Genomic DNA, 25,492 nt, shown 5'->3' with positions numbered 1-25,492 from the left:
CACATACTCTTTCACTCCTTTGCCCAGAGGGGAGCATCTCATCTGTCTATTCAGAGGACGACAATTCACAGGGCACTCCAAAGTACACAGAGATGCTCTGATGTTTCCATATAGTGGAAAGAAAATACGTCGAGAACACCAGGAGGAATCCAACTGTGACATGTGACCCAAGATCCACTCAGAGTTTAATCCCTGGCACGAAAACAGATGACGACATTTGAATCGGTGTAGTTTTACTACTTTATGGCTCTTTCATTGGAAAATAAATCCATATAATCACAACTCAGCATTGTAATTAACAGGTTTGACATTTGTATTACCTTGTGGCCAACACAGGGGTCCAGGACAACAGAGAAGAGGGCTGATGATGAAGTTATGCACTGGGGCAAAATGTGGATCAGTTGCCAAACCGCAGTTAAATAAGTCCAAACCTTCTCTTTGCAATATTACAACAATTATTGGATTTAAATTCTCTTAAACTGAAAAATTAGAGATGCCATATCATTACACTGTTTCCTATTGTGACAGAAGAATACAGGTTATGCAGAGTTTGCACTAAAAACAGCAGCACAGAAGAGATCAGCTAAAGACACAGGCTAAATTAATTATTGCCTGTATTAACCCTCCCTCACCAGCAGGAGGAAGCAGACTCAAGGACAACTAATCACTTTAAAGCCAAGATTAAAACCAGAAGAGATGATGAGAGTTCTGATCATGCTCCAGTCTTTTCATTGTTTCTGGGAAATACTTGATCAGATGTCAAAAAACACCCACACATTGTCATTAGTTTCATATTAATACTTTATTTCTTTGGTATCATGTTTCTTTTTTCACATTAGTTACATATAAACAGGTTTTACAATAGATGGTGTATTTTGGCACGTACGACTTTGGCAACACACGCGGCATTAAACGTGTCATGACAGTACCTGGTGTTTAGTTTTTCAGCTCTTGTGAAATAAGATGTTTGGTGGGATGCAGCTGTAACATGAAATGGAAACTCTGCCTGTGTGTGTGTGTATTTTTTTGCTATGTGTCACGGCTGTCATGCACATCCCTGAGCACCAATGCAGCACTGGCACACTCATGATAACACGGAGGCATGATACTTGTTTTTTTTATTTCGATCACTGCCACACAGTCCCAGTGTTTTCCTGTGAGAAAACATCGACTGCCATTCACAAAGAAAAAACTGACTGGTCTGCAGCCTTGACACTGAACGCCCACCCAAGCTTTTCACACAGGTCTGTACTGTACATCATTACATTCTTACACCAAAAAAAAAGTGCGGACAAAGTGCATATTTACAGAGTGCTAAACAGGTCCAGGAAACAAAGAGAGAGTCACATACAAGGTTAAAAAAAAGGTTGAACATATCTGATGAAAGTCACAATGTGATAAAGTTTCTGCCAGTGTGGAGACGTTTACAGCACCTCGTTCTGTTTACACAACCTTTCTCCAAGAGCTACTATCAAAAAAGATCAACATATCTTCTATAACGGTGGTCAATGATAAGCTTTATTTTGAAAGCTGCATTATGCAACTCTTTGCATTTTGCTTATCTCAAAACTTTTCGCTCAAATGGATAAACTGCGCACTTGGACTGTATCCGAAGTTTTCGGACTACTCACAGATGTGTGTGAAATGTCAGCTGGTTAAGGATATGAAACATACAGGCAGGTAAACAACAACAAAAAATGTATTATTGACTGTGGAGTCAATGTGACTTCCACTGCCTCGACCTGGTCAGAGACAAATACTGTAACAGGACGACGTGTCTTCACTTCCTCCAACTATCCAGGAATGAGGAGAAAATATCCCAGATGGGAATACCACCTTCTTACACATTTGGAGTCAGAGTCTGCACAATAGTGATCGGGGGATGGCACCGCAACAGTGAGGTCCCTTCAATACTCAGCTGTCAATCACGACATTTAACCTCTTTCACTATCTTAAATTGATAGAAACCATCTTTAAGAAAAGTTGTATGTGACTTCTTTAGTTAGGTTCATGTCCCATCCCCTAACATGGAAGAGGCAAGATATTTGACCGATACTTCAGGCAGCCACCAAGTGGTGATAGAGATCTATTGGCTTCACTTTAGGGGAGCAGTCATGTTGTCCATCTTTAGTTTATGGTCAGGGAGCGTTTCCACATGACAGCAAAAAAAGCCAAAGCGAACTTCAACCCACAGGAACAAAATCGATATTAAGAAATATTTATAATTTCTTAAATATAATTTTTTAACTATTATGTTTTCAAGATTAAGCCTTTATCAGGTACCTATATACCACATATTATTTTCCCAATTTACTTATCAAATAAGTTTTTAGCAAAAGGACAAAACAAGGATTTTCCTCATGTGTTACTAACACATCTGCTTAGCTGTGAAATGTTTAGATTGTACGTAAACTCACTTATTCAGTAAATATGTGAAATCCAATGTGCTAGAATCTTCTACACCCTCATTCCTGCCTGAGCCAGCGTTTGTAAAGTCACATTAAATATGAAAGGAAACGACCCAAGTGGGAAAAGCTGACGTCAGCGTTTACGTCCTTTGGTTGCGACGGCTTTGAGTCATAGATATTGGAGTTTCTAACAAATCCTGCACTGCATGTCAAGCAAAATCCTATTTCACGTCAAAAAGTTGCAAATTGCAGCTTTAAATGAAATTTTTTTTCATACAGAACTGTTTCTCCAGTTTCCTGACACGAATGATGGAGACATCGTCATAACAACATGATGGGTTTCCTTTGCCGTGTCCTGTCAGTACCTCTGTCAGCAGTCACATCTCGAAGTGACGGTACATGCTCTCCACGTAGCTCAGCACCCTCTGCCAGTCAGGACCCCCTGCTCTCAGCATCTCCTCTACTGTCTGTCAAACAAAGATTTCAAATAGCTTTATAAAAACCAACCTTTCATCTGTCACTGAAACAAGTCAGATGAGGCTTTGCCCGGGAAATGGTTTGTTATATTTGTAAAGTACACAGAGGCGTACCAGGGTTTGTGCAATCCCAACAGTCTCTCCTGTTTTGAATGCCAGACCGAGGTTCTCCCTCTGCAAAGAAAAAGAATGAATCGATAAGTTGAACGCCATTAATCACTGGGTGGTATGCGTTTCACGGGCACAGCTCGCACCTTGTTCTCTGGAGTGAGGCTGCTGTAGGGGACGTGTGAGGGGAGGTAGGTGTGGTAGACGGCGCAGAAGGCGAGGCCATCGGCCCAGCTGCTGCTGAAGTTGGTGATGTCAATATTCTGCAAGGAAAGATAGAAAGATTGAATGAGAGAACATAGGAGACGGAGCTTTGGTAAGTAAGCAATTACTCTTCAGGGAAAAACTTCAAACATGATTGTATTGCCTTGTATTGTATTGTCAGTATGACAGTATAGACTTTAATTCCTACACAACACTAATTTGACATATTTTCAGATATTTGTTTCTTTAGACGAAACTTTCAGATATCATTACAATAACAGGAGCAAGTGCTTGGTGCCCTTTTATTTAATCTACATAAAATATGATGGGAATTTTACATAAAATATAATCTAGTTCATCTTTAAGAAAGACTTTAGGAAAGACTTGTTCTGGATGATTACCTTGTAGCCCTGGGTTCGGCTCTGACACCAGCGGAGCAGCGAGTTTCTCTTGGAGCCTCCATGGCGACGCAGCAGCAGGTTGAAACCATCCTGGGACCTGACAACAGGACACAAACTACTGACGACCTCAGATTTATATGTTAACAATAAAATAGTGTTGCTATAAGTTTAGATTTTGTGGGGGTATTAAAAAGAACCACTCGTCACATGGTTGACTCGTTTATCGAAAGAGAAACTTAATTAACAGATTGATTCAAGTGGTGTTTTGGCCCCAATATTGACTTCAACAGAAAAACATGACTAATTAGTTTTACACAGGGTGTAGCAATTAGGTGTGTGTGTGTGTGTGTGTGTGTGTGTGTGTGTGTGTGTGTGTGTGTCCTCACTTGGTGGGAGGTAAGTCGGTGAGGGCAGAGTTGTACTTGTTTAGAGACTCCTCACGTTTCCCTGCAAAGACGAGCAACAATACTGCATTACCTAACACCAAGTCATGGGTATGAACAAGCTGAAAGGAGAGGCGTTAGTTATACAATCCGTGACCCATCGACATGCTTACATTCATTTGTTTGCCACTTGGGGGCAGTGAAACAAGCTGTAAACAATATCACTGTATAAAGACTAATGCCAAACATGTTAAATAAAAATGCTCTTTAAATACGAGTTTATCAGAACCTTTACACCTTTTAATAATAATATAAGAGCTGTGAGTAATGTTGTGAACCATGAAAAAACCAAAACAATAAGCTGAAAGATGCTAAACTGTTCTGTGGAATTAAGGGACAGAAATGAGTAACAGCTTCCTGCGGTTTCTTGTGTTTTATGTGCTTCCTCTTTCAACTCACACATACTCGTCATTGTTCAAATATGTGGATTAGATCATCTTTAAAAAGGTGCACGTGAGATGTGAAATGTGTGTTTATAATCAGTCTTTCTTAACCAAAATACATTGTGCACATCCTGATTTTCTACTGATTTGTAGAGCTGATTCAAAATATTGGAATGTTGTCCTTAATGTACTTAACTAGCAGTTCTCTTCTTCACTGCCTTTGTGGACACAGTCCCTCTACGCTTCTTTGAGCTTTATCGCCATCTACGCTCATTTAGCAGAATAGCATAAAACAATCAGCAACAGTATGTGTTTAATCTCCCACATCCTCAAGCATGTGTATGTACATCCATGTGTGTCGTCCGGCGCATTGTCCCGCTCATAAAATTGTTGCTCAATAGCACCTCTAATGGCCATAAACCCCTCAATGGAGTGCCTTTAAGGTGTAACAAGTTTCTCTCCCTGAAAGAAAAAAACGGAAGTTTCTCTCCCTGAAATTAAAAAAAAAATGCCTGTGATGTGCTGGGAGGTGAAAGGCACACCATCCCCCGGCCACCCACACACAGGTATCGTAAATACACACATAAAGCATATCAATTAACTTAATAAAGCTAAGTTATCTAGGTTGTCTAGCTATGAGAAACTTCAGAACCTTCAGAAGCAGCACACAAACATTTGCACCAGAGATGTCGTATGAACAAGAGGCTTCTCACCTCCGGAGTTTCCTAGAACCTGGCTAACCTGAGCCGTTTGAACCTCCATATGATTTAGTTTACATATGTTTAAGTGTACAGCTCAAAAAACACATTTACTTGTGCAGTATCTCTACATACAAGCATACTGTAAAACATTGCACACAATCATTTTGTACACACACACCTATGTCAGTGCTTGACTTGCTGTCTTGCGAATCCAGATTTTTTCGGCCCCTTATTTGCCCTGAGTTCTTGAAAACAAAAGAATTAATTCAAATTAGGTAAAAATCATGACATTGACAACAAACTGTTGCACAGACATTTTCAAGCTAAACATAAAATACGGCACCATGTTTGTGGGTCCCACTGTCGTGGCGCTGTTGGACTGGGATGTTCCATTCTGCATGGTGAGGTCTGTCGAGGCAGGTAACCTGGACAGGCTTCTGTAATATGACAAAACACAGTGAAGAGAATGCACACAATAAGCTAAACCAGCTGTTTTGGGTGGTATTTTTTCCTTAGACAGCTGTTTTACTCGGCTCCAGCTGTAAATACAACTGTTCAAACTGTCCTCACGTGGCCCAGTTCATGCCTGTGGATCGATTGCAACACATTCATATGATTAAATGAAATGATTAAGATAGGAAATAAGGCTTTGGTTAGAAATTTTTTAATTATTAATTTGCTGCAGAAGTAATATTTGTTTTATAAATCCTTTAAAAAGCACAAGGTCAAATAGTTTAACGCACCTTGATCTTTCTGTGGTTATCGTCCGTCGTGTCTCTGTGGGTCGCACCTCCTCTCCCCTCCTATCCTCATTGGTCACATTCCTCAGGTAACGTTTAGCCACGCCCTTACAGTCCGTTTTCGCATCCTCGCTTACGACATTCTTAGTCAGGTCCTTCTCGCTCCGTCTCTCCATCCCTTCTCGTCCCAGCCTGTACGACGTCCTCTCCGTGCCCCTCTGGGTTCCTTCTCTGCTCTCAACAGTGATGGTTGGTTCTGCGTTGGGCCTCTCTGGGGCCGGACACGGAGCCCGGGCCTCAGTTTTACCCTGAGCCTGGTTGACAGTTGCCAGTCTCTGCCTGCTCTCCTTCAGCTCCCCCCTCACGGTGACAAGTTGCGTATCAGCCTCCTTCTGCCTCTGCTGGGCAGCAGCCAGCTCCCTCTCGACATCTGTGTGCGCCGTTCGGAGAGCCGTCAGCTCTTCCTCTGCCTCTGCTCTCAGGCGGTCCGCCACTGACACCGCCACCTGGAGGTCAGCCTGGAACTGCAGCCACTCCCCACGCTCTGTCTGGAAGGTAAACAGTGGGTGTGTTCACAAGATGCTGTAAAGGAACACAAACTGATTTCTGTAGTGGTTCACACTAGAGCTGCTTTCATGACATGCACTGAACTCTGCAGATCATCCGCATTTTCTCCGGCTGTGGTGTACGTCTGAATGCTAATGTCCGAGTGAGAGCCTCAGGATTATCTGCAAACTATCCGTCTGGCCCCCTAGTATACCGCGAGCGAGTAGGGTGGTTGGGGGGGCTTTTGACGAATGACAGACACAAAAATGAATAAAAGAAAACAAATATCATAAAAACACAGATAGAAAACGCCGACTAAGATGTCAAGAGAGTTTGTGGTGAAAAGAGCCTACGACAGTTCATATTCGAACTGTAATGATCGATTCAAACTCAAAACAAACAATCCAGATGGACATCGAACCATCTGAAATAGTTGAAGTAGTTTCTAATAATAATAATAACTAGTACTGAATAGTTTGCCTGATGATCCAACATGATCCATGATGTTTTTCTAAGAAAGTGGAGCAAGCAAAGTCATCCTGAGCGGACAATCACACCAAAGCTTCTGAGGAACAGCGTGTGTTCTACACCTTAAACGGAAAATTTAATGAACCAAGGTGACGGTTGTTTGTCGACTTTGTACCACGCAGCTGTCATCAACGTCAACTATCTGCGGGCTCACCAGTTTACCAACAGGGGTTTTCAATATTTATGAATGAATTGCGTGTCGTGTAAAATTTGTTCAAACCAGATTTTTGGAAAAAAAAGTGTCCCTATTACAAATCAATAGACATCTTTTTATATTGAAATGCACTTATGTCATGAAAACCTCCAGTTAATGTTTTCAGTGAAATGATGCTGCTTTGCTCATTTTCTACACTTTCTCCACAAAGTGATTAAAACTGGATCTCATCGTCAAAAGCAAACATGAACTGAACCCTCACAAGACAAGCAAACAAACAAACAAACAATTAAATATCTCATATCCTCATTAGGAAACTACAAGTTGAACAGAGGTGAGTGGCAAGCCTCAGCAAGCAGAGGAATGGAACTGGCAAGTCATTTCTCATGAGGTGTAAATGAATCATGAGCCAAAAAGGTTTTGCTCATGTCATCTAAAATCAAGTAACCAAGAATGCATTTTCAATTTTTAGGGGAAATAAAAGGACCCCTAACAAGCCCGGACACAGAGAGAAAACAGGATGAAGCAGCCGAGCCAAAGATGCATTGTGAAACTTCTGTGGTTACTGTTCTCCATTAGAAATGAGCCGCACTGGTTAGATGAAGAACTGACTCTGAAGCAGATTCTGTTTCAAGATGAAAAGCGAAAAATGGGCCGTTTTCATCCCTCAAGAGTATTATTGCCTCAGACAAGCACAAACACCAACCCAGACATCTAAAGACGCACTCAGAACCAGTGAAGCCAAGAGGTAAATGATGCCAGACCATTAAAGAAAGACTTTAAGAGACCATAATCATAAAATAGATAGAAGGAATATGAAAAAGCAAAAGAGAACAGGCAATAACAGTGGTTGTAATCACAGGGCGGTGGAGGAGGTTGGGGAGGGTTGGTAATTAGATGAAGAATGGATAGAGAGACGAGGAGGAGGAGGAGGCCCCGTCTGAGCCAAGTTGCTGCCTCATCTGACCAGTGACTTAAGACCACAGCTGGACCAAATTACACTGGATGTGCGCGCACACACACACAGTATCATATTCCCCCCTTCCTGTCCCACATGTGCACCTCTCTTATTCTTTTACCTCACCACCGAACCACATTGTTAAGTTTTCTCACACACATTCAGGGTAAGCTGGAGCAGACTGTCCCTGGAGACATGTGTCAAATGGTTAGTCTCTGTTTTATTTCTATATTAAGTAGTAAAAACTAAAGCACCCACTAGGACATGGAGGATCCTGTTATCACCGAGTCGTCGCTATCTGAGTGTGGACACTCCAACTGGAGCATGTCTGTTTAAGGAAACAGGAAGGGGCGCTCCTCAGTTCACACTGAGATAAGGGTGTGGACTGTCAGTCTTAAGACACACACTGTGGTTCAGTCCCTCAAGACCTGACCTAGTGGCCCACTGCAAGACCAGATGTGGTGTCCCACACACACACACACACACACACACACACACACACACACACACACACACACACACACACACACACACACACACACACACACACACACACACACACACACACACACACACACACACACACACACACACTTGCCATCTATAGTGTGGGTGCACATCTGATTTACAGAGTTCCTGGAAAGCGTCCAGCACACTTGGGGATTGTGTGTAGTGGGTACGTGTAGAGTGTGTGTGTGTGTGTGTGTTCGAACCATCTGTCCCTAGTTCACCTCCACACCCAGTCTTTCGAACACATACTTGGGGAAACATCGCTATGTAATGGCTCCTCTCTCCAGCTTTCCTGCAGTGTGTGCTTTCAAAAAAATGGTTGAAAACCCTCTTATGACTATTGAGAGACTTTTCACTCCCTCTATAGCAGTCACACACATGTACAGTACAAAACGGCTAAGATTCCCACTGAATGGCCACTGAAAGATAACTTCAGAGAGCCTAGAAATTGCATAAATGCCCTCGGACATCGAAGAAGATTCCCGAGATGCTGCCATTTACTGTGCAGAGCAAATTCAACACAATACACAAGGATATATGCACAAGCACTCCTATAGGGCCCATATTGTAAGTAAGTTATAGCACCTTTCGTGAGCAGAGACGTCACAAAGTGCTTTACATGGTAAAATAAGCATATGCAATGCAATATTATTAGTGTGTGTGGAAACTTTTGTAACTGTATCTCAATCCGAGTGTATCAGCTTTTCAAATGTGTACTGAGCTTGTATTGTGATTTGTACACGTGTAGACAAATCTGCAAATGCGTGCATGGATCTGCAAATATTTACACAAATCTATAAATGTAGACAATGTCCTCCAACTACGAATCATAAACTAAACTCTCCCTCTGCATGTGAGCAGCCTCCACATACACGGCATTTTTTAAGTCTGGTTCGCTGGAGCGGCCAAGCGAGGAGAAGAGGGACAACCTGGAGATCATTCCTGGAAATCTCCGGCAGCGCTCACCTGGAACTGATTCCAAAAAAGCCGCGCACTGAGATGGACCAAATCTCCACGAGGGAGCATGAATCTGACGTGCCATCCACCACTCCGCCATGAATGGGCGTGTTTTCATTTTTGTTGGTTAGGACAATTGAAGACTGGCGGTGCACATAAGCGCAGACAGATGGTGCGTTGGATAACATCCTTTGCTGCACATTGGGCAATAATGTGTCTTTGTTTTTTTTTTATTTAGTTTTACCTACAGTACATCCGAAATACACCGTGACTGCTGGATAAACATGGAGCGATTGGGAAAGTGTGGATCAAGACAGATGAAGAGGCGTGGGGGGGGGAGAGAGGCTGATAGAATGTGCCTGGAAGAATAATGTCTACTTGAATTACATGGAAAAGGAAGGAGGTCAGAGCTGAAGAAAAAAAAAGAAGCTTAAATGCTCAAGTTGGGGTCAGACAAAAAGACAAATGGAAGTGGAAGAATGGAGTAGGTGGGGGAGGGAGTGATGGGAAGATAGAGGGAGGAAGGGGGGAGAATGAGGAGGAGGAGTGGAGCAGTGTAGTGAAAGTTGAAGGGTAATTGTTTTGAGTTCTTGAGCTCGGAGAGGAGCGGTCAGCTCTCTAATGGAGAAAGAATGAGGGAACGAAGAGAGAGAGGCACGGCGAGGGTAGGAGGGCGGGATGGGAGGGGGGGAGGCGTCCCTGCAAAGCAAAAACCAACTGTACTCGCCAGGACTTTCAAAGCATGCGTTCTGGTTTTTTGAGAGTCTTGTGTCCAAAGTGGAGCACGCACACACATACACAACAGCACACGGTCAGCCAGTCACTTCAAGCTGCAGCGCTCCACCCGCAAACCCCCCTCCACCCCACACAGCACAAAAACAAAACAAGTTTTGTCTCCCGAACAGCCGAATGTGAACCCCCCCTCCTCCACATTCAGTCATTCAGTCAGAAGCTTCAGCTTCTATTGCTCTGCAGAGGGCCCGTGTAAACACAGTGTTGGATTGCCCGTGATTTTATACCTCTCAGCACGCCACAGTTCTCTCTGAGGTTTATCTGGCAAAGGCCCATAGCTCCAAGGTCCTCGTGGAGATGTGGGAAAGTGAAGGCGAGTGAGAGAAAAGATACACAAGGAGCAGGATATCGAGTGGAGAAACAACGGAGGACAAGTTGTGCGTCAAATTAGAAAGCTTACTAAAAATAATTCAAATTCTAATACATGGCAAAATAAAAGAATAATGGAAGTGGTGGAAGAAAAAAGATGGTTTTAAAAAGGACGTGAACTGCAGATGATATTCCAGCTGTTGTAATATGTGGCAGACCTGGAGGAAGCCGGGAGCCTCTGGCTTACAATACTCATAAGGGAGGGTCAGGAATTGGAAGCAACGACTAACAGGAAATTACCACAGAATATCACCATCCTCAGAAGAGCAAGTAACGCCCCAGCATTTGGACTGAAGTGTGTGTGTTTTTTTTTAGGGAATTTGTATTCTTATTGGCTTATCCAACTTTAGGCTTGGGACGTAATAACGGGAAAGTCCTACACAGACATTTTGTGCCTGGATGCCAGGAAATAAACTTTCAAGTTTCAATATTTATCTCTTGAGATGATGCACAGAGATGATTCATTCATTAACAAAACATCAGTTTCAAGCAGGCAAGTTCAGATTAAACTTATTTAAAGTGCAAAATATATAAATAAAATGAAATAAGTAAATATTTGCTGGAACATATACAAAGATATAAAACACTATGATGCAAAAAAAAACACAGCTGCCCTTGAGGATATCATACATTTACTGAGTCACACTGATCCCTTATAGAAGTATTGCAGTTACGAATATATATATATATATATATATATATATATCATATAAAGGTAGTTGAACTGTAAACATCTGAGCAGTGCGATGCAGATGTGACTGAAAGTAAAATACAGTCGTACAAATGGTCACACGGGTGGGTTCACAGCTCTGATGCCCCACAGTTTGCACATTGAGGATGTGACTGTTGAAAGTGTTGTGTCCAGCTCCACTGTTTTCACATCATAGCGAGGAAAGGAAAACAAGAATTAACCACCATCAACATGTGGCTGCTTGTCTTGAAGTTGCCGAGGTTTCAGATGATGGTTCATTGTTGGCGAAGTGATCCTCAATCTTCCACCTGTAGGCCCATTCAGCCTCCCGCCTGATGCTTCTCTTCAGATTGGCTCAAGCAGCACGCTGAACCTGAAGAAGGTGTTCAAGTCCTTGAGGAAAGTTTTCACCTCCTCAACACAGTTCTGTGTGTAGGGGAGAACAGTTGAAGTGTTCTCCTCCAAATCCTCATCCTCTAAGAAAAATCCCAATTTGTTGTTTCAAAGCAACATGCCTCAGTCCGTATCTCAACTTCTTCTTTTTAGAGACATTTGTAATATGTCTTGATGTAGTGGAAACTTCCTTTTTAAACCTTTAACAAGGAAAGCAACAGGTGTCCTGCAGATGTTCAAGAATCAACTTCTCCCTTCACAAGGAGGCTCCATAGGCACCAATCTGTGATCAGCTTTAAGACACTTGAACAGAAGGTGATCTGAGGGATTTTCCTCTTTTGGACCCCTCAGCAGAATCACAGGACAGGAAGACCTCAATTAGCAGAGCTGGACCTCCCAGAGGGGCCGAGCGGGGCCCATTCCAGAGCTGTTTAGGTGTCATCTCCTGGAACACTACGGTGACTTATGTATAATTGGTGTGTGACTTCCTGTTTACATTGCTATAATTATCCTCTTAAATCTTTCAACTGTTTTGGTTTTTCTCATGTGTGGAAAAGTAGGAGCAGATATGAAGAAGGTGCATTCCAGGCAGAAATGCAAAGTGAACAAGATGAGCCTCATAAGTAAAAAAAAATAAGAAAACTAGTAAGACTATATAACAGCCGGTGCACTATCATTTCAAACCACGGCTGCCTGTACTTCCTGTTGTCAGCACTAAAATAGACAGCTCAGCTCATCAAAAGAAAATAATATATATAAATTATTTTTTGATTTGCAGAGGAAGAAGTGTTTCCCAGAGACATGGCTACAGGGAGATAGTCTGGATCCCCTCGTTACTAACAGCAGTTTCAGGCTCAGGCGGACAGGATGGAACATTTCTGCAGCCCAGACACTGATCTATTAGCTGTGGGGAGTTTTCATGCACCATCCTGGATTGTTGTCGACATCTGCACCGGCTGTATGCTCACGTAAAGAGGCCTCTGTTAAGAGACTCTACCGTGCGCATCTTCTGTTGTTATACTGTTTCATGTAGTCACACTGTGAACCAGAGAAGCCTCACAAGCACAGTATTGTTTTCACCCCGGTCTGTCTGTGTGCGTCTCCAGACGATCAACTTTTGGAGCTGATCAGTCAAAAGTCAACTAAAATATCCATCCGAAAAAGTGACAACATGAAGAAGTCACAAAGAAGAAGTCAGAAAGTGACGTCATGCGTAGTTCAAACATGCGTTTTTGATGTATTTCTGTCTTCTATAGGGCTATAGACACAACTTAAAGCTTAAATAGATCCAAAAATAATTATGATCATATGACAATAATGATGTCATACAGTACAGTAACAAATCATTCATCATCATCATATAATGACGTCTTCATTATAAAAGGCCATTATTACAATATGAAGAAGTGAGCATTACCTGATTGGTGTGCATGCAGCACACAAGCAGCGCATGTGTTGCTCCTCCAATGATTTTATTGTTTGACTTACTCCTACTTTTCAAACTGTGTGTTATGAAATGATAACACAGTAATTACCCTTCAGGGGTCGTTCAAGGTTTTCTGATTCAGTTGTCGTGCCAGTTGTCAACTTTCATACAAAAGCCATGGAATTAATTGGGGAGCAGGACTGTGGCCTAGTTACAGTTGCCAAGCCAAAACTGAATAATTACGGTTCAAGGGAGTGGTTTCACCAACTGTCACTTACTATAAGTATCATACTGAGTAGCCAGCACAAACAAGTGGTAGAAGAGAAACTGTCCAGAATGTATTTAAGATGGAGCACACCTCACCTGCAAAGTGCTCTTCAAAGTCTTCACTTCTGCCAGGAGCTGCCGCAGTATCTCTGAGGGAAGGAAACAGAAATGTCATAAGACATCACATGCATATCAAACACTAAAAATAAATGTCAAGGAAATAAACCTGCCCTTCTCAGAATGGGGAAACGGTAAGCCCACAATGAAATGAAAAGTTTAAGTGTTCAAACAATAACTCGACAGGCCTGCATATTATTTATATGTGGTATTTTAAGTGTATTTTAATTTAAATACTAGTAGTATAACATATATCTCTCTTACCATCTGTGTCCGTGGCCTGATCGTGACTGTCGGTGATACCCAGTGATGTCCGACACTCCTCCAGCAGCTTTCCCCTTTCCTCAGCCTGGCCGTCCCCAGATTCAAGACCCAGCAGCAAAGACTGACTCAGACCACTGTCCCTTTCCCTCCAGGTCAGTCCTGAGGAACTGCCCACCACAGGTGAGGCACTACACAGAGAAGAGGGGCTTTTTGTGGGGCTGAAAACCACAGTCTTCCCCTGGGAGCCCGGAGTCCGAGGCGTAGAGGTAGGAGGACCCCCGTTCCTCCCCACAGCCGCTGGCGCTTTAACCACAGCAGCTCCAGGCTTGTTGTTGTGCACCGGGCTGACTCCAGGGCCAGTGGCTGAGCTGTTTGAGCTGACCGACGAGTTAGACCTCCAATTAGGAACCGGAATGAATTTGCTGGGAGTGGTCGGCGTGGTGGTGGTGGGCTGTGATTTCTTCCCAATTGGTGTGATGACTGGGACTGGAGGTGGAGGTGAAAGTGGGGCAGCGAGGGAAGAGTGAGGCGTGGTGGCGTGGAGGAGTTGGGGGACGGCAGGAAGGTCATTTTGCGGAGAAGCAGGTGGAGTGTGGAAACTCTCCCCATGGGCCCCTGAGGAAGAGAAACATTCAATTCAGACAAAATAAAAAAAGTAAATGTTTAAAGACCCCCCCCCCCCAGTCAAGACATTAACATTTTACACTTCAAAAGGTTTAACTACTGGATACAAACTGTCTCCTTCGATGAAACATTTTATTTTCCTTGTATATGCACTGGAGGATATTTCAGTTTTTCTTTCCTGTAGTGTGTTATACAGGTTTTTTTTTTTACCTCAAAGCAGGTTGTGTTTTAATTTAGATTGTCTTTTGTTTGTTAATCAACTGGAAAGATTTCCACAAAACTTGGTGGACGGATGTGGTACAGGGCGGGAAAGACAGAATATCCGATATATCCAGATCTGAATAAATTGGCAGATCCAGGAATTTAGATTCACTTTTTCTGCAGCGTTTCCCTCAGAATTCGTTCAATCTGCAGCGTTAGCAGGTTCGCGCGTTCGTGAACGTCGCTCTCATGTGCAACAGAATCTTTGTGACAGATACACACAACAAAAAGTGAAAGACAAGTTCTCATGTGAGAGAGAGAGAATTGCTTTGCATGCCACTTGCAGCTGAAACTTGAGATCTAGCTGCTGTCTGACTGTCGTGTGACATCACGATACCCCACACTGGCTCTACACACACCTAGCTGCTGGTCTGGAACGCCCCCTGACGAAGCCAGGGCTGCGTTCAGCCTGGACAAAACAGACTTGTTTATTTAAACTATAGAACCCTCTGAGGTAGATGACATGGGTGTGGAGTTTACCCAGAGTTTGCCTTTCAGACATGCACAATGCATTTTGAGGTTTGTCTGCACGGACGTGTTCACAACAGCAACGAATCATCTGTTGTTCAGGCGAGAGGTGGAGCAGCAGGGTGTAGCAGGGTGCAGCAGACAGAGACAGGAGGTGACGTATTAACTCTGCTGCGTGGATCATGTGATCATGTTTACAGCCCCCACGACAACATCGTCAGCTCTAATCACGACAAACTCTCTTGGCATCTTCGTCAGGTGTCTTCTACGTGTGTCACCGCTTTCTCACCAGGAGATTTTTTATTTTTTTTTTATTTTTGTGTCTGTCGAGTGTTAGAAGCATCATCAAACCCCCCCCCCCCACTAGCTCACTTTGAATTCAGGGGGGGGATCCTCTGCTGTGTTCACACATCGACCTCTCCTGGATTTCTACTGACTGTATTCTAGGAGGTCAGGCGGATAAAGTCTGTAGAAACTAAGAAGTGTCTCACTTTGACATTTGCGTTCACACATGCACCTCCTCCGGGGTCAATAAGGAGGATCTGCGGAGTCCAGTGCATATCTGAAAAAAAACACCCATCAAATGAGAGAAAACACCCATTACAGTCTGTTGCACACTGTATCGAGCGAACATGTCGTTCAAGCTGACCCTGCAGTGAGACGATGCAAAACCTTTATGAGATCAAACGTGCCACAGGTAAAGCGACAGCAGCATATTTCCTACAAGCACTGGAAGCGGTTGACCGATAACAATGGAGCGGGCCAGCTGACCAATCAGAGCAGCCTGGGCTTTATCGGGAGGGTGTCCTTAAAGAGACAGGAGCTAAAACCAAGTGTTTCATACGGAGGCTGAATAGAGGAGCTGCAGCAAAGGACAGTGTGAGAAAGGTGATGTGTTTTCGGACCATAAGAGCATGTAATCCTTTTCAAGTTAAATTCAAACTATGAACCTGAATATGAGCATCATGTGTCTCCTTTAAGTTTCCACATGACTCCATATCACGCTCGTCATAAGCGGAGATCCAAGTCGAGAATCCTCCTTCAGCAGATGAGTGAACAAAGCTTTCTAGTGTCACATTCATCATTCTGCACAGTGAAGCTCAGATATTCAAGTGAGAACAAGGGAAAACCTTTTCTTTAAGTGGACGGGTTCAGAGCAACTGAAAGAGACACTGACTAACCAACTAAATCATGGACAGAATGCCGGCAGAGGAAAGTCGTGCGGTCACTCATATGGCATGTTGTCCCTGAAAACACATTTCAGTGAGGTGACCGGGACAACAGGGCCCTCATTGGCCAGCGGACATCCAGACCGACCATGCCCCTGAAGACGCTTTGACAGAAACATTCCTCTTGGACTGCTCATCCTCAGTGTTGCTGCAATGCTCATTCTTCACATTTAGGTACACTCACATACTCAGAGGACAAATGTTCCATGTCCCAGCAGTGAGCTGCAGCTCACTGCTGGGACATTTTGGCTCAGCGCTCCTTTAAACTCAGAAATGATGGGAACTAGTGGATATCACGTCTCCTCCCTCTCTTTCCTCCTTTACCTTGTTTGGACAAAACTGCTCGAAAGATGAATGTACTTTTTTTTTTCTAGTGTTCTAAGAGCAGCAGCCAAACATTTGCAAAGTTACGCACCACCGACTGTGAGGTCCAATCACTAGGAAAAGAAAGACAGGGCTGTCTAATAACTTTCTCATGTCTCCCCTGATTTTTGTTTCTTCATTCCAAACCTTAATGTGCTTGTCCAACCATGGGTGGCAGATTGACTGAATGACTCGGTGTGTGTGTGTGTGTGTGTGTGTGTGTGTGTGTGTGTCAGAGAGCATTAGGCTTCCCATGATTAATCCGTTGCCCTTGTGCTGAGCCGGGGAATTCTGCCGATTCATCACAGCTGGCCCGGCGGGGCCTGAACGAATCACACGGGGACGCGAGGAGAATGACCACTGACTGAGCAGCACACAGGAAGCCTGCCAGGAGTCCGCCTGCCGCTCAGCATGCACACACACACACACGCAAACGCATAGAGAGTCTTTCCGCCTGTTTCTCCTTTTGTTGCCTCGTATTTCCTGATTGCCCCTTATCCAACCTCTCCTCTCTTTTTAAGGAATTTTCCTGTACTACGCTCACTCCTCCTGTATCTCTCCTCTTTTATCTCTCCACTATAACTACTACATGAATCAGAGCCTTGAGGTGTGCTGGCTTTATTCTCAAAGAACACACACAAACAAACACAAACACACACACTGTCAGTCCTCTGTGTGTGGTGCCAAATCTTTTAGAAATTCAGTTCACAATTCTGATGAAGAGCAAAGAATATTCAAAGGACGTGATTTGACCGGAACAAGAGAGCTTGTTATTGAAATAGGATTCATAAGGGTATGTACATGTGTTTGAGGTCCAGGTATTGCCAATGTTGTGGGGACCTAAATCTGTTTACACAGTCACATTATGGGGACTTATTTACCTTATGAAGACAAAAGCTAGTAATAACTTAAATCATTTCATTTTAAGGTGGTAGGATAAGGATCAGTTTAGGTTACTTACATTGAGGGTTAGGCAAGTAGTAACAATTGTTAAGGTTTGAGTAAGTCTCCAGGAAATCAAGTCAATGGAATGTGTGTGTGTGTGTGTGTGTGTGTGTATCCATCCACGTACCTGTGGGTCCATGGCCTTCCTTGCTGGAGAAGTTGCCCATAATGCTGCAGCGATGGGGTTTGGGCCCCCGGTGCAGCCCTGCGGTGTTTGCTGCTTGTTTTCCCTCAGTCCACACCGAAATGACACTGTGGAGGTTACACACACACACACACACACGGTTATCCAGTTGAGAAGCAATTCAGTGGCTGCAGCTCCGATTCTCCAAACATTCAGCCAGCTCCGGAAAATCATTTGAATGTTAAGAAAATCAGTGTGTTTTGCACAGTGAGGCTGAAACAGGAGACTGAGCTTACACCACATGTGCCAAACAAAGTGTTGTCATGTCAGGTTTAAATACAATCCGAAAACTCAACACGAGAAATGCGTCCAAATCAACAGAGAAGCAGCAAATTACGCGCAATCTAAACCACAAAGTAGTCCAAGTTAGCGAAACTCATTTGATACACGTTGGCATTTTTGTTAAACAAAAAAAAACGTCCAAAACGCTTCTGATAAAAGCGTCAAAAAGTTTTGACGCGCGATCAAACTTGCAATGCGCATAAAACATGTTTGGAAAAGTACTTTTGCGCAGACTACGCTAAAACCTGCGCTTTTAAAATGAAGCTGAACGTTTAAAAAAACAAACATTGGATACAAACCGCTGAAGGAAGACAAATAAAGATCCAAACGATCCGCTGTGAGTTTGGTGAACTCTTCTTCTCCACGCTTTGCTTCCTCCGGCGCAGCCGAGCGCACAGTGCTGCCTCTCCACTGGGGAGAGGGGCGAGGAGCAGCCGGAACAGACCGGTGCTGCTGCTGCTTTCACTGGGAACAACGTTTAACAAACACCCGCTGGATTCAGCCTCTAAAACAAATATATAAACACGGATCAAAGCGATGAAGTCCGGTTTTAACAGAAGGGAATGAAGAACAAAAAGGATGAGAGATGGCTGCTGGGTGTGTCCACTGGAGGGCGCAGTTACGCTGCGTCAGGAGGAACCTGTTGCCTTCTCACCAAACCTCCCTCATGGAGTCTGTGAGGCTGTTGACCCTCTGACCTGCTGGTTGAATATCAACTTTGAATTATCTACATTCCATTTAAACCGACTCATTCCATCGCTGCTGCTCTGATTTGATTTAATTCTGTCGTAAACAACACAAACACAGCACGCTCCTTCCATTTCCTTTCATTAAATCTTGTTAATCCTGTTTTTGTAAACTCTGATGGTCGCCCACCCTGAGCTCTGCCAGAGGTTTGTTCCCATCTCCCAGGTTCGCTCATTGTGGGAACTGTTGGATTCCTCTCTTTCATATTGTCAAGTCTCAACCTCACTGTGTAAAGTGCCTTGTTGTTATTTCATACTATTTGTGCACACGTGAGTTCAGTTAAATCTGGTTGTTGTTCCAAACCTTTAGGTCACACACATGAACTCTGACAGTCTCTTTCTCTTCTCTCACACGCACAAACATCTGTATTAATTTAAAGAATGTACTGAATCATCTTATGACAGTCAGGCTGTTATTGATCACAGCTTATTGTGACTCGTTTGCTGGTTGTATTGAGAAATCTGTCTGGAGTCATGTTTGTTCCAACATTACTCAAAGTCTGTCGCCCACTGGCTTTTTACCTCTGCCAAGGAGGTTATGTTTTCACCCCCGTCTGTTTGTTTATTCCTCTTTTGGAGGAAGGATGCTGTTTGCATCAGGGAAGAGCCCATTACATTTCGGTGTGGATCTGGATCACGGGGGCGGATCTTGATGATAAAAATCAGGCACCTTTAAATATCTGTGTGTGTATGAAATTTGGTGCAGGTTGATTGAATGTGCATTTTATGGTTTGCGACGATGCATAACTGCCTATCCAACCTTGAGTTTATGCAAATTTACAAAGGCACATATTTGAATATTGTCTATTCAAATATGTCATGATAGTATCTGTCCCAGCTTTTTGGATGAAAAGATTCCAGCCAAAATCTGAGTTTGATTTTACTGCAGTGTTCAGACTCTGAAAGATCCAACTCAGACTCATGGAAACCCTGCGTCCGAGTGTTTGAATTCTGTTTTATTGAAAAATCCCAAAATGCTTTAGGTAATTAATATCATGTCGATATTAATGTCAATTGTCCTCAGCTTGTTTACTTGATGATACCTTTATTTATTTATTTACATTAGTCTCCGAAATTATAAAGTAATGTTTCTCCAAATGAGGTCACAGGCATCGTGATTCCCTCTGCATAGTAAGGACATTATTCATCCTAACAACAAAAAAGATGTATCACATCAAATAACTTGGAGGTTTGTACATTTGAATCCTTAAATCTACTCATATTAAAGTGCTACAACGTTCTCTCACCTCTTTGAGCGTAATGACAGCAAAACAGTCTGAATTTCACTTTTACTATAAACATTTATATCTCGGTACAAAAAGAACAGCGTCATCGTGTTGCGTTTCTGCGCAGAAACAATGAGACACACAGGTGTGACTGAAGTGCCACATGCTTTTATTTCACAAGTCTCTTCCAACATGTCGTCATTAAATATCAATCATGTTGCTAACAGAACAAATCTCTCCTCTAATGGACACAGCTTCATTGAATGTAATGGATGAGCACTGATGTGTGAAGCTCGGCAAACAAAGACGAAGACTGGGCCTCCAAACGAATCCCCTGTATTTAAACAAATTTCCCCCAGGGGACAATAAAGTCTAAAGTCTTTATTTCTGACAGCTGAAGGTTTGCAGGTATTCGCTCTGTCAGTGCACCGTCTCGGCTGCTCTGCACGGTGCTGAGCGAAACAGGAAGTTTGCTGCAGTGAGCAGACGCCACCTCGCTCGCTGACTGAGATCAATAGGTTTTCACAGGGGCTCCGTGCTCACTGTGCAACACTGCAGTATAGAGAGAATCCATCAAAACCAGCCAGGTGCACTACACCGCCTCCAACCCATACACACACATTGATTTCACACTCGTGGGAGAGCAATGCATGGACATGAGTACCAGCATGTGAAATACCTGGATTTTACAGCAGGTGAAGCTCATGTTGAATCTGCAAAGTGTTCAAAACCCTGATGTACCTTTTCCTTTTCCATCAGGTGTATGAACACACAATCCTGATGTTTAGAGACCCTCACGTCGCCATTATGCTGAGTGGACTATGATCATTTCGTTGGTTCTGGATTTCCGGTACCGGGGCTCTAAAAAGCTGCAACTGGTCCAATTTGGCCGACAGACAAGAGCGGCTCTTGAGCGAGGAAGAAAAAAAATTGGATTACAAGTTCTGGCCGACCTCATAGTGATGAAACACTCAACTCTCTCACCATCCTCATATTTCACAACCTTACAGAATACTGGTTAAACCTCTTCTTGTTTATAGAGAAATGAAACTCCCCCTTTATGACGTGTCACCATCATATCAGGTTCAATTGATTTCTACACTGTCCATACTCAGCATATGGGACAGTCCATTTGAAGACAGTATGCGCTCCGCAAGGCACTGCACGCATTCTCAACCACGCTCGGTGTCTCGCCACATTTCAAATCCCTTTCAACTGCCAAACACACATGGAAACACCATCAAAAATCCACGTGTGACAGGGGGACGAATGGTGGACACCGCAGGGGGAAAGGTACAAAGTTGGGATGCACAGGAACTGCCTCCCATGGGTCCTTGTCTCTCTAATACCAGATTAGGTCCATGAGTGTGTGTATGTGTGTGTGTGTGCCAGGGATGATTTTCCACCTGGGTTAATTATACCCACTGAGAACACACAGGCTTATCCAGGAGGAATCACCATCCTTACCCTGCCCGTTTGCCAGCGGCAGTGTCCCAGCGAGGTCAAATTAGGTCTCATAATCCGGCACGGTGTATTTGTGCGGGTGTATTTGTTTGTTTACATGACTCAGGTCTTGATACTGAAAGTACATAAGCCTTCAGACATGTTTTGTATCCAGCAAACAGGCCCTGCCACTCTCTCTTTCACCACCCTGAACAAAGAATCTTTTCTAAAAAAAAAAAAAAGTACTGGTGACTAATTCAGCTACAACCTGTGCCTTCCACCAGTGTCTCCTGATTGACAGCCGATGCCAGACTGTGCCAGCCGACGCCAAGGCTACTTGATGGATGGCGGTCGCTTCTCCTCAGAGGAAATCAATTGAAGTCATGGACAGGGATGGGCTGCTGAAGCACTTACACATGGCTGGCTGTCTGCCTGTGGGGACGGGTGGAGGGGTGGGGGGGGGGGCACAGCGAGAGGGGTTGCCAACCATCTGTGTACAGAGGGGCGCTGCCAAGTGTCAGTCCCTTGTTACGGCGGGCCTCAAGGAGACACACAATGTCTCCGAATTAAACATTTAAGCTCATTCAGTCTCCAGTCTTTGGGAAGCTCCAGCACATCACATGCTCATCCAATCATTCACACTAATTAGTGTCCACTCAGTGCATTAAAGGCTCTAATATTACGGAGTAATTCATGAAATCCAGCGGAAGTTAAGCTATTTTTACATGTGTCGCACTATTTTCAGTAACACAACATAAGCTATCGCTCCCAACTTCCTCCCGACACACAGGCTCAGTCAGAAATCCACACTAGCACATCTTCAGAGAGCACATGGGCCACATTTGTGCAACGGGCCAGCATAGCTACAATCTTAGACGCGCTACAATGCAGCAACTGAAGCTCAACCAGTGACGCCGGCCGACCTTGATCCAACCCTCCAATCACATTTTATCTTAAGGGAACTTCTGGCCAATGAAGGAGGTGGGTGGGATCTCCTGACAGGCGTTGGCCCTGCGAGTTACATCCAGAAGGGGGGTCTTGTGGGCCGCCGCGCTGGCATCGGTGTGCGTGCCAACCCACTGCAGCACGCGGGCAGAGGGCCGGTGGTAGAGGGCCAACTGCCTGGAGCTGTAGCCGCACATAGCGATCCCCACCGCCCCCAGCAGCACGGCCAAACTGGGCATGGTCCTCTCAGCTGGGGGCACTACGGCCACATTGTGAAAGGCCTGGGTCTGAAAGAGGAGGGAAAAGAGGGTGAATTCGTGATCAGAGGGATGTTTTGATTGAATATGAAAGACAAACACATCAAAGTAGCAGAGAACAAGAATGATCACAGAGTTAGGATTTGTTAATATACAAAGTATATGCATGGAAGGAGATCAATTTGCAGCACTGGGGGGGACAACATGCCTAGCAGCCCTTTTTTTCCAAACACTCGTCTGCATCAAATGAGTGAACCACAATATGCTCACCTCGGCCCCCACCCCATCCGATCCCCGCCACCAATGCCCGAGAGATTTAAAACCCATCTTCTCTCATTTACCTAAATGCAGAGTCTCTGCACGGCAAAACACAAAAGCCTCGTCTATTCCGCGTCACAGACAATTTCCTCCACCGGTCCCTGACAATTATAAAGAGCGAGGAGGAACGGATAATAGAAACTTCATAGTTTCAAATGGAGCTGTGTCACAGGCAGTTAGGAAGGCTCATTCACACAGCTCCCATTCCCACTTACAGTGCAATGGACTGTCATTGCATTTCTGCATTGTTTGTGGTGAACAGCAGGAAAAAAGTGTGTTTTATGAGCTAAAACCAAATGCATCCTATAATTACGGGAACAATAGCCTGGATGGTATGTATATAATGTGCTGGATACAGACTGAGAACTGGCTGCATAATGGTTGCAAATATTTTAGTTAAGCCAACCTTCTGTATGCTCTGTCCCTATAGAAAACAAGTACGAAGCTATAAAGCCGCACACGTTCATTATGGCCGCTCTCTGACCAATCGAGTTGTTCCACTTTCTTCTACTTAACAAGGACTCCCAGAGCACCGCGCAACCTTGACTTCAAGTCCAAGACGTTTAAAGGGTTTTCTGCCCTTTTCTTTTAAAGGTCTTAAATCAAAACAAACTGCCTGCTGCAGATAAATAGCAATAAAGTGCAATCCACTGCAGGCAATGTGCATTGACTCAGCAATTTAGTTCCCTGATACACAGCAGTACGGACAACTTTAGTGTCCCTATGCATCTGAGAGCAAGACTAACAGCTTATGAAAATATGTAGTAGGTGTTTAAAACATGCCCCTTTATGACAAATTGCATTCAATTATCAAACCAGAACCTCCTTATTCTATTTAATTAATGTTAAAACTAACATCAGACTTGATCAGAATCCTCACCTGCAGCAGCCTGATGTAGCCCGGGGTCAGTCTCGGGATTCTGAAAAACATCTTGGAGCGTTCCCACTGTGGCCTTCCCGTTGGATCAGGGGTGAGTCAAAGACCTGGTGACAGGCTCAGACTCCTCTGCCTGGACTCCCTAGAGGGGGAAGCCAACTGCTGGAGGCTCCGTCCAGGTGTATGTGTGTGGACTCTTCAACCTGCGCTCTCCTCTCTGGATGCAGGACAGACCCGTCAGTCCTTATAACGTCCTGACTTTACATAAGAGGCGGCATGTGGTGTGTCTAAGGGGATTACAGGAGCTGGCACACGGGGACAGAGCAGGCAGCTTGAATATCAAAGCGGAAGTGGAGCCATGCTGAATTTATATAACTGTACTGTATTATTATTTTAAAATCATTCAGTTAAAATAACTTTAACATTTTAAAATTAATAAAATGTCTATTTATGAATTGCACAACTGTTTTGTCTGACGTATTGTTTTACAATGCAACACCTGCATTAAACATACAAGTATTTTGTGTGATCTTTGTAATCTATGTAACATTTTCAACATTGTGATGATTTATACATAAAGTGATGACTACAAATGATTTTCATTGATATATTACTTTTAGTATTATTATAATAAATATTTTTTGTACATACTTAGAAAGCAGATTACACTGTCCACAGTCTTTACCTTCGGAGCTGATATGATTTAGGTGGTGTTTCAAGGATTTTTCCCCCCAACTTTCTTTAACATTACAAGCTAAGGTGTTTTATGAGTTTTTGAATTTGTTTATAAGTAAGACAGAGATCTTGATGAGTGTGGGCAATTCGGTGCAGCTTGATTGACTTTAAAGGGACTTTTGGGTCTTAGGAGGAGGTATGCGCTCTCTTAATACATTTTGGTTTCTGCTCCAAACATTTCCGCCTTTGATGCCTATTTCCATCTTGTTTGAGAAAGTTAGACACCACAGCAAAGTGGAATATGATGAACAAGAAGTTGATTACGAGGTAGATTCAGCACATTAGCCTCAAACAGTTTCTGACTTCAGCAGCTCCTCGAAGAGCCTTCTACATTCGGCGAATCCGCCACATACTGCACATCGATTTGGATCCTTTCCAGTCGATGTAGAGAATGGCTTCTCTTGCCATGTCAGCACATTTCTCTGAGCTTTAATGTCCTGCCTGGCCTCAGGGTCCTGAGCTCAGAGCGAGGTCTTATTATCAGGTAGCTGGTAACGTTTCTTTCTTTCTTTCCATTTTCTCTGGTGAGAACAGCCAACAACGACATTCTTAACATCTCCGGTAACAGGACCTCACTCTGCCTCCTGACTCATGCATCCATGGATAATCTCGAACCCTGGCAATAATGCTGCAAAGTCAACATGATGCCGCTGAAACTTGTAATGCTGAGTGGGTTTGTCAAACAAAACCATACTAATTTTAGAGTGCTATTTTAGAGTGAGATAAAATTACTCAGATCACTAATGACGTCAG

At 43.7% G+C, this 25,492-nt stretch overlaps 2 protein-coding genes across 2 annotated transcripts; both read right to left on the bottom strand.

Annotated features, from left to right (window-relative positions):
• Positions 1-2,075: 2,075 nt before the first annotated feature.
• Positions 2,076-18,791, bottom strand: si:ch211-195o20.7 (cytospin-A). The gene is made up of 13 exons (XM_034576370.1): positions 18,492-18,791; positions 17,854-17,978; positions 13,837-14,451; positions 13,552-13,604; positions 5,868-6,412; positions 5,486-5,561; positions 5,303-5,369; positions 3,984-4,044; positions 3,598-3,694; positions 3,139-3,255; positions 2,999-3,058; positions 2,679-2,875; positions 2,076-2,635 (listed from the first exon to the last, which is right to left on the bottom strand). Exons 2-12 carry the CDS (start codon positions 17,891-17,893, stop codon positions 2,786-2,788), a joined length of 1,821 nt encoding a protein of 606 aa, XP_034432261.1. The 5' UTR covers positions 17,894-17,978; positions 18,492-18,791; the 3' UTR covers positions 2,076-2,635; positions 2,679-2,785.
• Positions 18,792-20,996: 2,205 nt separating this feature from the next.
• On the bottom strand, positions 20,997-24,318 carry zgc:193593 (uncharacterized protein LOC564090 homolog). The gene is made up of 2 exons (XM_034575588.1): positions 24,008-24,318; positions 20,997-22,839 (listed from the first exon to the last, which is right to left on the bottom strand). Exons 1-2 carry the CDS (start codon positions 24,056-24,058, stop codon positions 22,561-22,563), a joined length of 330 nt encoding a protein of 109 aa, XP_034431479.1. The 5' UTR covers positions 24,059-24,318; the 3' UTR covers positions 20,997-22,560.
• Between the last annotated feature and the right edge of the window lie 1,174 nt (positions 24,319-25,492).

Source organism: Hippoglossus hippoglossus, chromosome 22 (genome assembly GCF_009819705.1).
Source record: "Hippoglossus hippoglossus isolate fHipHip1 chromosome 22, fHipHip1.pri, whole genome shotgun sequence".
NCBI classification, from domain to species: Eukaryota; Metazoa; Chordata; class Actinopteri; order Pleuronectiformes; family Pleuronectidae; genus Hippoglossus; species Hippoglossus hippoglossus.
Note: the sequence above shows the minus strand (reverse complement) of the source record. Positions and strands in the feature narration are given on the sequence as shown.